The 18,708-nt window shown below is 41.3% G+C and overlaps 1 protein-coding gene across 7 annotated transcripts in view; it reads right to left on the bottom strand.

Annotated features, from left to right (window-relative positions):
* The window catches only part of CDK14 (cyclin dependent kinase 14), a 683,048-nt gene that overhangs the window by 260,467 nt on the left and 403,873 nt on the right, over positions 1-18,708 (bottom strand). For all 7 annotated transcript variants that reach the window (XM_088833154.1, XM_055420391.2, XM_055420393.2 and 4 more), the window contains one exon: positions 10,613-10,706. In XM_088833154.1, coding sequence (XP_088689280.1) covers positions 10,613-10,706 — 94 coding nt within the window. The remainder of the gene's footprint in view (positions 1-10,612; positions 10,707-18,708) is intronic.

Genomic DNA, 18,708 nt, shown 5'->3' with positions numbered 1-18,708 from the left:
AAATTTTTATGTTATCTAAAAATAAATAAATAAAATTGAAAACAGGAAAGATTCCGAAGAACTTCCCTTTCTGTACATGAGGACCAATAAGTTTCCAGCCTCATCAGGACCAAACAAGAGGAAAAAAAAAAAAAAACACAACACCAGTACAGGTTGACACAGATACACAAAGATCTAAAAAGATCTTTGGGACACTGAGGTTCATTATGCTGTGTTTGTAATAAATTAGCATTGAGGTTTTCACCTCCCCCACCCGCACCCATCTTGCAGGGTCTGCTTGTGTGCTCGTGTGTAAGAGCCCGCACACGAGGAGGAAAGAGACATAACCTAAAGCTGTCAATCACCCTGTCAGTCAAATGTCAGGACACAGAGAGGGGCTTGTCACCAGTCAGTCCCCTATTGCAGTTCTGCGTCTGGTTTCCAGACTACCCACTCCTCCTCCTGTCTCTCTGGAGCCCACTTTTGTTTGCCTAATAAAACTTGCTACTTACTATGTCTCTGGACTGAATTCTTTCCTTCAGGGGACAAGGATTGAGAAAACTGCCATTTTGGGGGTCATACCTTTAACTGGGTGCCTCTGAGTCTCTCAAAAGGTAGCAATTAAAGTGTTAACTGGGGCTTCTCTGGTGGTCCAGTGGCTAGGACCCCACACTCCCAATGCAGGGGACCCAGGTTTGTTCCCTAATCAAGGAACGGGATCCCACATGCTGCAGCTAAGACACAGTGCAGCCAAACAAATTGATAAACATCCAAAAAAAACAAAGTGTTAATTATGGCTGTGGTCTCACATATAAAGGGCTTCCCAAGTGACGCGAGTGGTAAAGAATTGGCCTGCCAAGGCAGGAGATGCAAGAGACATAGGTTCGATCCCTGGATTAGGAAGATCCCCCGGAAGAAGGAAATGAGAACCCAATCCAGTATTCTTGCTTGTAAGATTTCATGGACAGAGGAGATTCACAGGTTACAGCCCATGGGAGAGTCAGAGACAACTGAGCGACTGAGTACTGGCATCGCTGCTGCTGCTGCTAAGTCACGTCAGTCGTGTCCGACTCTGTGTGACCCCATAGACGGCAGCCCATCAGGCTCCCCCGTCCCTGGAATTCTCCAGGCAAGAACACTCGAGTGGGTTGCCATTTCCTTCTCCAATGTGTGAAAGTGAAAAGGGAAAGTGAAGTCGCTCAGTCATGTCTGACTCGTAGCGACCCCATGGACTGCAGCCTACCAGGCTCCTCCGTCCATGGGATTTTCTAGGCAAGAGTACTGGAGTGGCTTGCCATTGCCTTCTCCAACTGGCATCGCTAGCATCTCGAATAGAAAGAGTTCAACCAGCAGAGGATTCGCCTCCAAGCCCACTCACACTGCTGTTGCCCAGCCTCAGGTCTCCACTGGCTGCCCGCTGGAAACATCAGTCCCTTGACACGAGGGTCTCTCCCAGCTTACAACACGGCAGCTGGCTTCCCCCAGCGTGAGCCAGTGAGACAGTAAGACAGGGTGGGCAAGAAGGAAGTAGCAGGTTCTGTAACGCAGCTGCTGAAGTAATACCCCGTTCTCTTTTGTCATAGTCTATCCATTGGAAGCAAGTCTCCAGGCCCAGTCCACACTCAAGGGGAGGGGATTACATGAGGGCATAAATATCAGAAGGTGGGGGTCACTGGGCGCCCCATTAGAGACGTGCACCATACAAGAGGTGACGTGTGACAATCTGAGGAACGAAAGATTCATATGGAAACATGTTCCAAATGGAACAAAAAAATTAGGCAGAATCTGAGCTACAGAAATCTACTTTATGGATAACATTCTGAGAATTTGCTAAGAAGTGTCACCACCTTCTCATTCACCTCATATGTGTCACCCTATGGCACTATATCACAATTTTTTTTTTTCAGGCTGACACATCTGTGAACTTGTTAGTCAAAAAAGGAAGAAAAGGAGGATGAGCAAATAAGGGACCTCATGACCCATCAAGTAACACTCTGTGACAATTCGCACTTTCATATTTATCATGAGAAGCAGTATGGTAACGGCCATAAGGAGTAAGGAAAAAAAATAACAACGATTTTAGAAACTTGATAAAAACTGTTTCCCAGATTGGTTTTTTCCTACAAAGCTGTTTTATCAGCTCAAAATGGCAATACACCCTAACGGAAATGTACATAAACAATGCAGCAGTTTTAAAACATGGCCCCAGGATTCTCGACACTCTTTTCCATCTAGAACTGGAGTCTATGTCCCCTACCCTTGCCTCTGCCATAAGATTTGTGATGGCTTTGACTGAGAGACTTGCTGTAAGACTTGCGAAGCTAAGAGAAACTAAGAAGTTTCTATCTGGTCCTCTTAGGAAATACACTCTTGGGATACAACCACCATCCCATGAGTGAGTGAGTGAAAGTCACTCAGTTGTGTCTGATTCTTTGTGACCCCATGGACTGCAGCTGCCAGGCTCCTCTGTCCATGAATTCTCCAGGCAAGAATACTAGAGTGGGCAGCCGTTCCCTTCTCCAGGGGATCTTTCCAACCCGGGGATTGCACCCAGGTCTCCCTCATTGCAGGCAGATTCTTTACCATCTGAGCCACCAGGGAAGCCCAATGAGAAGCTCAAACTTGCCCACACAGAGAAAAACCCACCCAGGGCCTCAAGAACACAACGAGAGAGATTTGGCTAGTCCTCAACTGCTCCAGCTTCTGACTGCTTCTGCTCCAGCCATCACTGGTCTACAACCATAACATATATCACCATATGAGAGATCCCCCTCCCAAGTCCAGAGCTGCCTGGCCCACGCCTTACTGAATTCTTGACCCTGAAAGGATGACAGGTAATTTTAAAATATGACTGTTGTTGATTTAGCCCACTGTTTTGAGGTAGTTACATAACAAGAGATAATTGTAACAGCCAGTAAGTAATCCCACACTGACAATAAAGTCATGTATAAAGAAAACAGTAATATCAAAGAGGGGTACATGAGATTAAAATATTCTCAAAACATTTACGACTGTTAGACAACAGATGCTAGCCACTGCCTCCAGGAAGGTCTTCGTGAAAACTATTACGATTGGGAAACATTAACAGTGAAGATGGATATGCCTAAAAGTAATCTTATGATAACAGGGAAGTAAATGGTTAAAAATCATAAAAATTGGAAGCATTTTTATTCCTATAATACGTCTCAGATCAACTGATTAACAAATGTGGTCAGCCACGACCTCCTTCTCTTGTCATATCGGAAAGCATAATACCATTTGGCATTACGCGGCTTTGCAAATATTACCCATTTGCCTCGACATTTACCCCCCCAGCCACGCATCACTATCAGTCACACACTCCCCTTTCATTGAGCATCACACAGATCAGTTATCACAGCTTCCTTTCTGTCTCCTCTACCGCATTTATTTACAGCTTCCTCTCCGTTCCCTTTCTTCTTTCTTAGCTTCTGGAAAATCTTTTTATCCCCATTTTGAAGACCCTGTCTTTCCCACCCATCCACTCTTCCTACCAATACCCTAATCCATCAAATAAGCTTCTTATATCTCTGGTGTCCCTTCTTGTCCTAATTATTATAAAAATCTTTATGACAGATTATAAAATTAATGTCTTGATTTCAAAAATACCCTTAAGGTGACCTCTAATCCTCTTCACTCAGACAATTCTCCAAGAGGTTGTCTATACTCAATGTTTCCAAATTGTTTGTGCTGCACACTTACTCTTTAAATCCACTGTGACCTGACTTCAAATATCCAACACTACCAGAACTATTCCTTACAAGGTACCACCAGTGGTCTTTTCTCAGCACTGCACCCTTCTCCACTGACTTCACTGTCGTATTTGGCACAGTAGACAGAGCTTTTCTTTCTGAAATTCTTCTACTTTTTATCTATTTATTTTTGGCTGCACCATGTGGTATGTGGGAACTTAAGTTTCCTGAACAGGGATTGAATCTGTGCCTTCAGCAGGCAGTGAGGGCTTGGAGGCCTAACCATTGGACCACCAGGGAATTCCCATCTCTTGAAGAATGTTCCACAGTTTATGGTGATCCACACAGTCAAAGGCTTTGGCATAGTCAATGAAGCAGAAATAGATGTTTTTCTGGAACTCTCTTGCTTTCTCCATGATCCAGCGGATGTTGGCAATTTGATCTCTGGTGCCTCTGCCTTTTCTAAAAAGGACCTAACAGAAGCAGAAGATTTTAAGAAAAGGTGGCAAGAATACACAGAAGAACTGTACAAAAAAGATCTTCACGACCAACATAATCATGATGGTGAGATCACACCTGGAGCCAGACATCTTGGAATGTGAAGTCAAGTGGGCCTTAGAGAGCATCACTACGAACAAAGCTAGTGGAGGTGATGGAATTGAACATCTGGGAGTTCACGGTTCACATATTGCTGAAGCCTGGCTTGGAGAATTCTGAGCATGACTTTACCAGCGTGTGAGATGAGTGCAATTGTGCGGTAGTTTGAGCATTCTTTGGCATTGCCTTTCTTTGGGATTGGAACGAAGACTGACCTTTTCCAGTCCTGTGGTCACTGCTGAGTTTTCCATATTTGCTGGCATATTGAGTGCAGCACTTTCACAGCATCATCTTTCAGGATTTGAAATAGCTCAATTGGAATTCCATCACCTCCACTAGCTTTGTTCGTAGTGATGCTCTCTAAGGCCCACTTGACTTCACATTCCAAGATGTCTGGCTCCAGGTGAGTGATCTCGCCATCATGATTATCTTGGTCGTGAAGATTTTTTTTGTACAGTTCTTCTGTGTATTCTTGCCACCTCTTCTTAAAATCTTCTGCTTCTGTTAGGTCCTAATGTTTCTGTCCTTTATCGAGCCCATCTTTGCATGAAATGTTCCCTTGATATCTCTAATTTTCTTGAAAAGATCTCTTGTTTTTCCTATTCTGTTGTTTTCCTCTATTTCTTTGCATTGATCGTTGAGGAAGGCTCTCTTATCTCTCCTTGCTATTCTTTGGAACTCTGCATTCAGATGCTTATATCTTTCCTTTTCTCCTTTGCCTTTTGCTTCTCTTCTTTTCACAGCTATTCCTAAGGCCTCCTCAGACAGCCATTTTGCTTTTTTGCATTTCTTTTCCATGGGGATGGTCTTGGTCCCTGTCTCCTGTACAATGTCACGAACCTCCATCCAGAGTTCATCAGGCACTCTATCAGATCTAGTCCCTTAAATCTATTTCATACTTCCACTGTATAATCATAAGGGATTTGATTTAGGTCATATCTGAATGGTCTAGTGGTTTTCCCTACTTTCTTCAATTGTGATGTTTACCATAGCATAAAAACCTCAAGTAAATTACCCAGTGATAGTGCAAATATGGACACATTAATAAGATATTATAGCATAATTAAAATATTTCCAAGCATATATTAATGGCATGAAAATTGCTCCCTGTTTAATGTGAAAATAAAGAGAAGCTAAACACAAAAACCATAAATTTATTATTAACCCAGTTGTGAAAATCTAGAAAATACAAAAATATTTACCACTGGTTATCTCTAAATGGTGGTTTTTACTTATTTTCATACTGCTTTAAAATTTTTTCTAACTGCTTTATTTTAAAAAAGACTTAATGCTGTAAAGAAAATTTACCACCATGGAAATAACTATGCCTTTTGATGGAAGGCTTGAAAGAAACATGCACAAATTAGAAGAGGCATTTATTCTCAGGTGGGCGGTATTATAACCCATCTTCCTGACTTGGATTTTCTAAGTGAAAGTGTGAGTCACTTAGTCGTGTCCGACTCTTTGCAACCCCATGGACTGTAGTCCTCCAGGCTCCTCATGGAATTCTCCAGGCGAGAATACTGGAGTGGGTAACCATTCCTTTCTCCAGGGATCTTCCCAACCCAGGGACCGAACCCGCATCTCCTGCACTGCAAGTGGGTCCTTTACCATCTGAGCCAAAAACATTGCTTAATATTTTTAGTATTCTTCACTCCAGGATACATTGCTTAGTTCTCTGCTTCTGTCAGCCTTTATACAGTTGAATTTATCATCATATCATATTAATTTTGCTGAAATGTCATTTTAACCTTTATTATTCTTTTGTTAAACACTGTACTGTCTCCTTATTACTTATAAAATAAAATTAGAAGTCCTCAATCATTCAGGGTCCAAATTTCAATGTCCAATGTCACCTTCCATAAGACAGACACCTACTGCACCTACTCCACTCCTGGACTCCCCATCTCCCTTACTCCACTTCAAACCTTATCCTTTCTTAAATGCTTAACGAAAATGTTCTTAGCAATTTTATCAGAACACCCACAGCCCTTATGCATAATCCTGTAATATCATGCATTTTTAGAATTAAAAAAGGTTAGAGCAGCAAGACATTATTAAAATCATTTGGCTCAACTTCTCCCTTTACAGATGCAGAAAGTACAATCCAATTAGAAAAGATGGCTTGTTCAGGAATTCAATGTTGAACTCTTAAGAGTTCAGTATTTTAACGAATACAGGACCTACAATTACTGGATCTCCCATCTGCTGAGCAAATGTTCAGCAATTTTTCATGACTCTATTCCCAAGGGTATGTCCAGCCTGCCGATCTTGATCGTCCTCATGTATTCCAGGGCAAATAGCACGGCAGATAGATTCCTTTCCATCTCCATTGTACCTGGTGCTGCAGAGTGAGTGCTGAAGAAATACAGCAGAAATCACCTCAAGCAACCCAGCAGTGGAAGTGAAGATACAAATCTGTGACAGCAATGTTCCACCTTAACAACATGGCTGCCACTTCCAACTGGCTGGTAATGAGCATCAGAGGAAGTGGCGGAAACCTTCTTTTACATACTATATGGCTGTTCTAGCCAATCAGGAAACCTCAGGGTTACGGTTAAGACAGCACTGACGCATACACACTACCCACGTAAGGCACAGATGGCTAGTGGGAAGCTGCTATATAACATGGGGAGCTTAGAGCCCAGGGCTCCGTGATGACCCAAAGGGTTGGATGAGGGGTGGTGGGAGGGAGGCTTGCGAGGAAGGGGATATATGTGTACTGATGGCTGATTCACATTGTTGTACAGCAGAAACCAACACAATATTTAAAGCAATTATCCTCCAATTAAAAATAATAAGGATAAGAAAACAGACTGGAACTGGATCCACAGATGACATCTCTGCAGCCAGTTCACTGCGAAACACATAAGCTCAAGGAAGGAGCTGACTCAAAAGCCAGGATGAGTAGTAGATTTCAAAGCTGCAAGTGGCTCTTTTCACACACACAGATGCACACTCTTTTAAATTCTGAATGACGTATACGAGGGAGAGAAACATGTAAAAAAGGGTACTGATCAAATAATGTACAATGTGTTAACAAATAACTGGTGGATGAAATGCCATTGCAAGCCAGAAGACCCAGGAGACAGGGAAAGGTGGACTCTGGGGTAATCAACATTCGAAAGCAAGGAGAACTAGGACATGCCCTCAAGAAACAATCATGCTGGCCTCTTCGTCCTGGCTGCGGCACTCTGGGGTCATGAGCCACACAAACCCAGAAGCATCTGCCAAGATCTCAAACAGCTGAGTAAGCACTCTCTGCCATTTGTCCAGCTGTTGTCAAATGACAGAAGAATGTTCCCAGGGTTTCATCAAGTAGATTTCTCTTTCAACTCAGAACAATATGATTAGAATACAAAATTTCTTGTTAGCTATGATTTTGTCACTCTGAGTGTGTATTTACCTGGGTGTAGACATCTACCGCTTATTTTTGCAACTAACAAAGGTAAATAGAAAACATCATGGCACATTAAAAAATGAGTAACATTGAAGAAATAAAATAAATCACTCTTTTCCTCTAATAGCAGAGTCACTGCTAGAGAAGTAGGTGCCCATTCACCTGGTGATTCAAAATGCCTTGAATATAATTTATCAAAATTCCATTACTTTCCTTCCTTTCTCGTATATGAGCAACACAATTTCAAGGGAAATGATTTAATGGTGAAGTCTCAAGTTGTAGAATAGCCAGTTCACCTTACATGTATCAACACTGTTGTTGTACATGGAAGTGAATGCATTGGACTTGTTAAAAAATGTGAAGTGCTTCTTCCCATCAAAGGAAGAAAAAAGAAAAACATCAGAAAAAAGAAAACCTTCAAAAGAAAAATACAAAGGCTCTAGTGACTGATCATGGTTGCTTTTCACATAAAGACTCAATGTGTGGGAGTTAATTATATTAGTGATGGTGGGTAACAAGCTATTAATTTTGTGCTTCAAAGTTATTAAACACCTTTCTATATACAGTTCACAGGCAAATGAATGGACTTAATCTCTGTATTAAAACGCAAAACAAACTAAACAATCCCACGTTTCATGACTTTTCAGAGTTCATTACCTCCTTGACAATGCTTTCCCAGAGGCCAGATACGCTGCTTTAGAAAAGTCTCTGGCAGTTCACATGGGAAGACTGTGAATGTGGATTTAATCACATTTAAGTCATTCCTCTCAGACCAGACATGAAAGGTCACCAAGGAAAAGCATTTTTTCCTAGTGATTCAACTACACTGGTTTAGCAAAATTTCTTCTTCCAATGATCCCACAACTCCTGAGAGAGTCTGCTAGTTTAATGTGTCACATGGATAACATGTGCAAATTTAAAGAAGTCAGAGGAGGAAATAAAATATTTAAGATGATAACATTTACTGTCAAAAGAAGTTCGTAGATTTCTTTTTTTGGTCATATCTAATTTTTTAGGGTAAAACTTAACATTATTTAATTCTAAAGCAGCAATTTTATATAGATGAGGATCTTTATCTAATTACCAAAGGACATTTTACTTGTAAAAATCATTACACATGTAAAAAAAATTACAGTAAATGAAGGCATTATTATCATAAATCACAATACTTATCTGCATTTAAGGGTCTCTGTGCTCTAAAAAGAGCACACAATAGCTTGGTTTATCAATGTTTCCACAGAAATTTTACTATGATTCATTTGATTTATTAAAAGCCTCATCATAGCTCAAAGGTATCTGAATATCTATAAAATTAGGAAATAACTGCCATAAAATCAAGAAATAATTGCAAAATCTCCATAGAAGAAACAATTCAACAAGATAGTACCTATTGGAAACGCTTACATTATAAAAATAACATTGAAAATTAAAACTCTGACTAAGCTGTATCAATAAACTACGCTTTCATGAAACAAAATTTTTGGTACTCCTGCTACAGTGCTAGTAAGTAAGTTGCTTCAGTCGTGTCCAACTCTTTGAGACCCCATGGACTATAACCCGTCAGGCTCCTCTGTGCATGGAATTTCCCAGGCAAGAATACCGGGGTGGGTTGCCGTTTCCTTCTCCAGGGGATCTTCCCGACCCAGGGAGCAAACCTGCACTGGCAGGCAGATTCTTTACCACTGAGCCACCTGGCATATAATAAACCTCATCTTACCCATGGGAAAAACCAAGGTTCAGCGGGCTAAGTTCCTTGCCCAAAGTGATAGAGTAGGTGACAAAACAAGGTTATCTAGCTACAGAACACATTTATTTTTATTTTGTGCAGATTAAAACAAATTTTAGTTTTAGAATAGTTTTAGATTTATACAAAATTGTGGAGAAAGTACAGAGGGCTCCTGTATACGCCTCCCCAGTTTCCCCGACTGTTACGGAACACCCACCACATCAAGGCGCACACCCTGCCATGCGGATACTAACTACAGTGCACACCTCACTGCCTGGCACTACTTTTCCCTCATGCTCTTGTTTTCTCCCAGGATTCCATGCAGGACACCACATGACATTATGTTCTCATGTCTCCCTGGCCTCTTCTGGCTGTGACAGTGTCTCAGACTTTCTGTTTTTCATGACCTTGACAGTTTTAAGAAGTACTAGTGAGGGGAGGGGTGTTCAGGATGGGGGGACACATGTACATCCATTGCTGATTCATGTCAATCTATGGCGAAAAGCACCACAACATTGTAAAGTAATTAGCCTACAATTAAAATTAAAAAAAAAAGAAGTACTAGTCAGGAATTCTGTAGAATGTCCCTCCATCTGGGTTTGTGTGATGTCTTTTCCTGATTAGAGTGGAGTTACAATTTGGGGAGGAAGACAACAGAAGCAAAGTACCATCCTCAATATATTGATACAAAGCGTACACGCTATCAGTGTGACTTCCCTTTGATGATCTTAACTTTGAAGACCAGGCTGGGGTACTAGCTGCCTGACTTCTCCCTCCTAAAGTTACCATCCTCCCTTTCTCTCTTTTCATGCTCTGCTTTTTGGAAAAAAGTTAAGTGGGCGGGAGTAGGAGGGAGTCAAGACACACCAACAGGGTGTGAAGCAGGTAGCGTGAAACAGGGGCTATCTAAATAAACTATTTGGCATTTTCCTATCAGAGCCTTCATTTTTAGCCCACTCTTCCATATCACCTCTGACATTCTATCTTTTCTTAGTGTCTTGGCATACTATTCATGTGCAGCAGTTTCAAGACACAATTCTTCACTAATTTCCTGCTTTTGCAAAGGTCCCCCCAAATATGTTAGAATTAAATGTGACAACCAACAAATCTGAAATTATTTTCCACTACCACTGTAGGATTTGTCACTAAGGAATGCGTTCAGAACCAACATTCCTCAGAAGCACTCTGTAAAGAACTTACCAGAAATATTCGTTCAAGTTGATCCTGAATGTCTTTCATTCCTGGAAAAGCAGCAACTCCCTGGATCATCTCAACAAAGATGCAGCCAACTCCCCTAAAGAGAGTAGAAAGAATTGTTATAAAAACTTCAATATATTCTGCTTAGAAAACTAAATCTGCAATTAGAACATCTACTCCTACAAAGAGAGAGAGCGAATAAATAACATTCTCAACAAGTATAAAGGGCTGTGCCACATGCACCTAGATCTAGACCTAGACTTCTGTTGCCCTTCTCTGTCTACTGCCCGGAAAGAGTTCCAAATAGACACAACTATACCAGGCTCAAAGAATCTGCCTGCAATGTGGGAGACCAGGGTTCAGTCCTTGGGTCGGGAAGATCTCCTAGAGAAGGTAATGGCTACTCACTCCAGTATTCTTGCCTGGAGAATCCCATGGACAGGGGAGCCTGTTGGGCTACAGTCCACGGGGGTCACAGAGAGTCCAACACGACTGACTGACTAACACTTTCACTTTTCACTGTTTCATATCAGGCTCAGAAAATGGTGGAAACCAATTAAGTAAAAATCTCACTGACTCACCTTCACTCAGGATACAATCAAGAAAACCCTTAGCCTGATACAGAAAGCCTCCATAGTCTTGTTCTACCATGCTTTTCCAACTCGATTTCACAAATTCATAATGTATTGTCCTTTCCAACTTTCCAGGGCTCTCTCTGCATCAAAATCATCTGGGGAAATTTAAAACAAAGCAAATGATCTGAACACAAACTCCAGAGACCTGGTTTCAATCCGTTGGAGGTCAGGCATTTAGGTGAATTAGGGCAACTACAGTGAGGATCTGTGAACTTTGAACTGTGGTGTTGGAGAAGACTCTTGAGAGTCCCTTGGACTGCAAGGAGATCAACCTGTCAATCCTCAAGGAAATCAGTCCTGAATATTCATTGGAAGGACTGATGCTGAAGCTGAAATTCCAATACTTTGGCCACCTGATGAGAAGAACTGACTCATTGGAAAAGACCCTGATGCTGAGAAAAATTGAAGGCGGGAGGAGAAGGGGACAACAGAGGATGAGATGGCTGGATGGCATCACTGACTTGATGGACATGAGTTTGAGCAAGCTCCGGGAGTTGGTGATGGACAAGGAAGCCTGGAGCGCTGCAGTCCATGGGATTGCAAAACATTGGACATGACTGAGTGACTGAACTGAATGGTGAAGATCTCTGAACTAGACTGATCTGCCCATGGGCAAAGCATGCTACTGCTACTGCTAAGTCACTTCAGTTGTGTCCAACTCTGTGCGATCCCATAGACGGCAGCCCACCAGGTTCCGCCGTCCCTGGAATTCTCCAGGCAATAACACTGGAGTGGGTTGCCATTTCCTTCTCCAATCCATGAAAGTAAAAAGTGAAAGTGAAGTCGCTTAGTTGCGTCCAACTCTTCACGACCCCATGGGTTGCAGCCCACCAGGCTCCTCCGTCTATGGGATTCTCTAGGCAAGAGTACTGGAGTGCGTTGCCAACCAAGCATAAATCTACACAATTTGTCTCGAATTGCTCCACTTCCTAGAACTCCTTTTTTCTTTACCTGTTTGCTCTTCACATGTAAATACAACCCAACCTAGGCTCAGCGGTAAAGAATCTGTCTGCAATGCAATAGACGTGGGTTCAATCCCTGAGTCAAGATGATCCTCTGGAGAAAGAAATGGCAACTCACTGAAATATTTTGGCCTGGGAAATTCCATGGACAGAGGAGCTGGTGGGCTACAGTCCACAGGGCCACAAAGAGTTGCATACAACTTAGCGACTAAACAACAACAAATATGATCTCTTCTACAAAGTCTTCCGTGAACATTCTGCCAGACAGGATAGCTCCCTTTCTAAGTTTGTTTGTTAAACTCTTATTCAGTACCAAACATCTACTATGGTCAACTTCTTCGGTCATGCTCACCATTCCTATCTGGCAAGGCAGTCCAGTGTGTTAGGAGACCTTGCCTCCCAGACTCCAGAAACCTGCACCTAACCCCATAGGAACACCTGACCCATAGTACAGGCAGATAGCAAATCAGATACTTCTGCTGAAAGTCTAAAGTCACCTGGGAACAGGATGGAAAGAAACTAGCATATGCTGATGAAATAAATCACTTTAATGGCAGAGCTGGCAAAAAGTGGCCAGCTTCCTGCAGATGAAGTTCCCTGAATTGACCTGATTCCCACCTTCTGAAGGCCTGGATTAATCCACTGTTTTTTCTAGATCTCTGTAACTTCTTACAGTTCTCTATGATTTTATTAAATGGCTCTACCTTGAAGGGGTTTATGTTTCCTGAAAAGATCATAATAAAATCATAAACATAGTAAGACACTTCTTCACTTGCAGCACTCATAATTCATTTTTTAAAAAGATTTTTTGATGTGAGCCATTTTCAAAGTCTTTATTAAATTTACTACAATATTGCTTTCTCTTTAATGTTTTGGGTTTTTTGGCCACAAGGCAAGTGGGATTTGAGCTCTCTGACTACGGATGGAACTCCCACCTCCTGCACTGGAAGGTTAAGTCCTCACCACGGGACCACCAGGGAATTCCCTCACATTCAGTTTAGAGTCAGCAGTCCCTTATGTACTTATTTCAGACCCTCCAGAGGTTAAAGACGATGACTGACTTCTCGGTAGCTGTGCCGGTTGTATGTGAATAGTATCTTGAATTTAAAAAGTAATAGATTAGCAGAAATCTCTTGTCTATTACATTGCATAACTTTTATCCAAATTAAACACCAATAGTATACAGTCAAAATGAAAACAAACAAATGCTACTTTATATCATAAAAATAATTCCATTTCAGTGATAAAGAACTAATTTCAAAATCAGCATTCTAATATCACAGAGTCCCACTTCGAGTTCCCTAGTCATAGAGCAAATTTCCACTGGCTCCCTATTCACCCTTGTTAGTGTACGTCAGTTAGTGACCTAAGTTAGCACACAGGCTCCCAGGCTGCTGTCTCCATTCATCTCAGCCTCTCCCTCTTCTCTCCCACCTGTGGCCACACGTCTGTTCTCTATGTCTGTGTCCCCCTCGCTGCTCTGTGAACAGGTTGATCAGTGCCTCCTGCCAGACTCTCTCTCTCTCTCTCTCTCTATATATATATATATATATATATATATGCATTCATATACGATATTTGTGTTCCTCTTTCAACTTACTTCACTCTGTATAACAGACTCTGCTGCTGCTAAGTCACTTCAGTCGTGTCCGACTCTGTGTGACCCCACACACAGCAGCCCACCAGGCTCCCCCGTCCCTGGCATTCTCCAGGCAAGAACACTGGAGTGGGTTGCCATTTCCTTCTCCAATGTGTGAAAGTGAAAAGTGAAAGTGAAGTCGCTCAGTCATGTCTGACTCATAGCGACCCCACGGACTGCAGCCTCTAGGTTCTGCAATAACCTAGAGGAGAAGGAACGGGTGGCAGGGAGAAGAGAGAGTCAAGAGGGAGGGAACATACATTCACCTATGGTTCGTTCACGTTGATGTATGACAGAAATCAAACCAGTATTATAAAGCAATCATCAATCAACTACAAATAAATAAATATTAGAAAAAAATCAGTGGTCTAGGCAGATAATGAAATAATGCCATTTGCAGCAACATGCATGGATCTGGTGCTATGCTGAGTGAAGTAAGTCAGACAGAGAAAGAGAAATATCATATGACACCCCTTATATATGGAATCTAAAAAGAAATGATACAAATGAACTTACTTACAAAGTAGAGACTCACAGACATAGAAAATGAACTCATGGTTGCCGGGGAGAAGGGACAGTTAAGGACTTTGGGAAGGTCATGTACACACTGCTATATTTAAAACAGATAACCAACAAAAACCTATTGTATACCACATGGAACTCTGCTCTAGTTATGTACCAGCCTGGATGGGAGGGGAATTTGGGGGAGAATAGATACATGTATATGTACGGCCAGGTCGCTTCAGTTTTCTCCTCAAACTATCCCAACATTGTTAATCAGCTATACCCCAATACAAAATGCTTTTTGTTTAAAAAAAGTAAAAATAAAATTCATACACACACACACATACATTTACACATGGAGCAATTCTCAGTGAAAACTAACTGAAGACTTGCTAAATGGCTTTTGTACAACCCGTAAGAACAGTCCAGATGGAATTGGGTAGGAAGGGAAGAGAAGCAATCAGGTCAAGACCTGTGCCCTTGGCGGGGGCTGGGGGAACTCAGAAGAGGGAGATCCTTCCTTCCTGGGGGGTGAGCTGTTTGAGTCACACATTGAGCATCCCAATTCTGGGGTCCAACAGTAGGAATAAAGATGAGTCTCTTCAGCTGGTTAGAAAACCAGTGGGACTTACAGAGGGACTGTAAAAAACCCAGACTCCTTGTGAAGAGTGCACACACACTTGCTTACTCCCAAAACAAGGTCAAGAAAGCAACTTGAAACCACACTGGATTCTGGCCAGCTTCCCGCCACTGCCCTGGCACGTACCCCAGCCTGAGCCAAGAGCTCATTCTGGCCCCACTTGCTTTGCAATGCCACTCCCCACTAGGTGAGAGCTTCCATGGACAAGCAGAGCCCATGCTTGTGAGGGAGGGAGGCAGCTCAGAGCCAGTCAGCTCAGACTCCAAGTGGCATCTGAATGGGGTAAGGATGGCATCTGGCCCCTCAGTGGGCAATGCACCAGAAGCAGTCCAGCACTCTGCCACAGCCCACACCCAGATCCACACTGAGTGACTGCTCTAGCCAGTCCCTCCTGATTTAGGGGCAAGGGTAGTGGTGCTGGGAGAAGGCAGAACAGAGGGAACTGAGCCAGCTCAGACCTGACCCTCAGGACTCTGCTCAGCAGCCTGGGACCTGACTTTGCCCCCAGTAGAGTTGGCCACCAAGGATAGGGGAGTCCCGGCTCTTGCTCTAGCCACTCCATCTCAAGCCCCTCTTCCTAACAAGTGATAGCTGCCAGCACACTCTGGGGAAAGACATGACTCATGCTTACAAGAGATCCAGTTCTCCCACCAAAGCCAATGGGCACACACAGACTATATAAGGATGTTTCCACATAAGGATACCCCTTCAAGACCATAACCAGCAACTGTTCACCTAATTCAAAGAGACAGAGAAAGAGTAAACAGCATACTACTAAAAACCAATGCGTCAATGAAGAAATCAAAGAGGAAATCAGGAGATACCTCAAGACAAATGAAAATGGAAACACAACTTTCCAAAATCTACGGGACGCAGCAAAAGGAGTTCTAAGAGGGAAGTTTACAGTGGTACGGGTCTACCTCAAGATATAAGAAAAATCTCAAATAAACTACCTAACCTACTATCTAAAGGAATTAGAAAAGAAGAACAGACAAAGTCTAAAGTCAGCAGAAGGAAAGAAATAATAAAGATCAGAGAGGTTATAAAATAGAAAGCTAAAATACAATGGAGCAGATCAATGACATCGAAAGTTGGTTTTTCTAAAAGATAAAATTGATAAACCTTTAGAAAGGCTCGTCAAGAAAAAAAGAGAAGATCCAAATAAAATAAGAAATAAAGGAGAAATAACAACTGACATGTTAGAGAGAGTAAACAAATCAGAGCAGAATACTACAGCTCTATGCCAACAAACTGGACAATATAGAAGAAATTGACACATTTCTAGAAACATAAAACCTTCCAGAACGGAACCAAAGATACAGATACTCTGAACAGATCACTAACAGTGAAAATGAATCTGCAATTAAAAACAAACAAACAAACAAAACACCCAGACCAAACCAAACAAAAACTCCCAGCAAACAAACTCCAGGACTAGACAACTTCACAAGTGAATTCCAATGAACTTATAGTGAAGAGGTAATACATATTCTTCTCAAACTATTCCAAAAAATTGAAGAGGAGAAAAAACAAAAAAGTTCCCTGACTTTGAAGTATAATACAAAGTTACAGTAATCAAAGCACTACATTAATGGCACAAAAATAGATCAATGAAACAGAACAGATAGCCGAGAAATAAACCCATGCACTTATGCTGGGGTCCTTTTATGGTATTCTGAATCTTTATAAATGAGTGTTTAATCAGAAAAATGAAGCTTTCTTTTGAAATATATTTAAAGATATCTTTCCTGACTAATATTAATACACTTACATCTTCACCAGAATATTTATCACAATGCTTTAATTTCAGTACTTTTGACAAAACTGACTAAAACCAAGGTTATTAAAGAACTGGAGCTTCAATCTGAAACAATCTATGACAAAGGAGGCAAGAATGTACAATGAGGAATAGACATTCTCTTTGCTAAGTGGAGACGGGAAAACTGAACAGCTGCATATAAAAGAATGAAATTAGAACCATATACAAAACAAAACCTCAAAATGGTTTAAAGACCTTAACACAAAACATGAAACCATGAAACTCTTAGAAGGGAACATAGGCAGAACACTCTTTAACATAAATACAGCAATTTTGGGGGGATCGATCTTCTCAGGAAAAGGAAACATAAGCAAAAATAAACAAATGGGACCTAACTAAAGTTAAAAGCTTTTGCACAGCAAAGGAAATGATCCAAAGGAAAAAAAAAAAGGCAACATGGAATGGGAGAAAATATTTTCAAATGATATGACTGAAATGGGATTAATATCCAAAATACTAAATAGCTCATACAACTCACTATTTTAAAAAGTTTAAAAATTGGCAGAAGATATGAATAGACATTTGTCCAAAAAAGATACACAGATGGCCAACAGGCACATGAGAAGATGCTCAACATCACTAACTGTCAGAGAAACACAAATCAAAAGCACAATGGGATATTACTTCACAGCTGTCAGCGTGCCCACCATCCAACAGCGCACAAATAACAAACCTGGGGAGGATGTTGAGGAAAGAGGACCCGGCGCAATGTTGGTGAAAACGTAAACTGGTGCAGCCACTATGCAAAATATTATGGAGATGCCTCGGACACTAAAGACAGAACCAACCTATGACCCAGCACTTTCACTCCTGGGCACATATCTGAAGAGAACAAAAGCGCTTTGGAAAAGATACACGCACCCCAATGTTTGCAGCAGCATTATTCACAACAGCCAAGACACAGAAGCAGCCTTAGAGGCTTTCATCAACAGATGAAGGAGCAAAGAGGGTGTGAACACATACGTACACGCATACATACTACAGAACATTAGCCATAAAAAGAATGAAGTTCTGCCACTTGCAACAACATAGGTGAATCACTAAGTATAGTGGGTACTGTGCTTAGCGAGATAAGTCAGACAGAGAAAAACCAAATGCTCTGTGTTATCACCTAACGTGTTAAATCTAAGAATTGAAAGAAATGCATATAACAAAACAGAAACAGACTCACAGATACAGAGAACTAGTGGTTTCCAGTGGGAAGAGGGGAGTGGAAGAGGCAAGGAAATGGTACGGGGTTAAGAGATACAAAACATTATGTACAAAATAAATGAGCAACAAAGGATACACAGTATAGCACAGGATATATGTAGCCATTATTTTGCAATTACTTCAAATGGAGCAGAATACATACAAATATTGAATCACCATGTTCTATACCTGTAATGCAATCTTGCAAATCAAGTACACCTCAATAAAAAGTACAAAATTAACAATGACAGTAATAATACTAATAAAAATTTTAAAAGATTAAACACCTATATTGGTATTAAGAATTCATTTATTTATATATTAAAATGCAATGATATTCTTATAGCTATTAGGGCTTCAAATATCCAGCTAGATCTAAGATTTCAATTTGATGTTTTCTTACATTTTTTCTACCAAGAATTCTTTTCTAAGACACTGACCTACATTTCTATTGCCTTCTTATTATGTTATATAAGGCCTTCCAGGTGGTGCAGAGGTGAAGAATCTATCTGCTAATACAGGTGACACAAGAGACGTGGGTTTGATCCCTGGGTTGCGAAGATTCCCAGGAGAAGGAAATGGCAACACACTCCAATATTCTTGCTTGGAAAACTCCGTGGGCAGAGAAGCATGGTGGGCTACAGTTATTGGGTCACAAAGAGTCAAACATGACTGAGCACACATACACAAAAATCAAACTCATAAAGAA

This window comes from Moschus berezovskii, chromosome 3 (genome assembly GCF_049115385.1).
Source record: "Moschus berezovskii isolate FMDL1 chromosome 3, NW_MosBer_1.0, whole genome shotgun sequence".
Taxonomy (NCBI): domain Eukaryota; kingdom Metazoa; phylum Chordata; class Mammalia; order Artiodactyla; family Moschidae; genus Moschus; species Moschus berezovskii.
The sequence above is the reverse complement of the archived record's forward strand: the minus strand, read 5'-3'. Positions and strand labels throughout refer to the sequence as shown.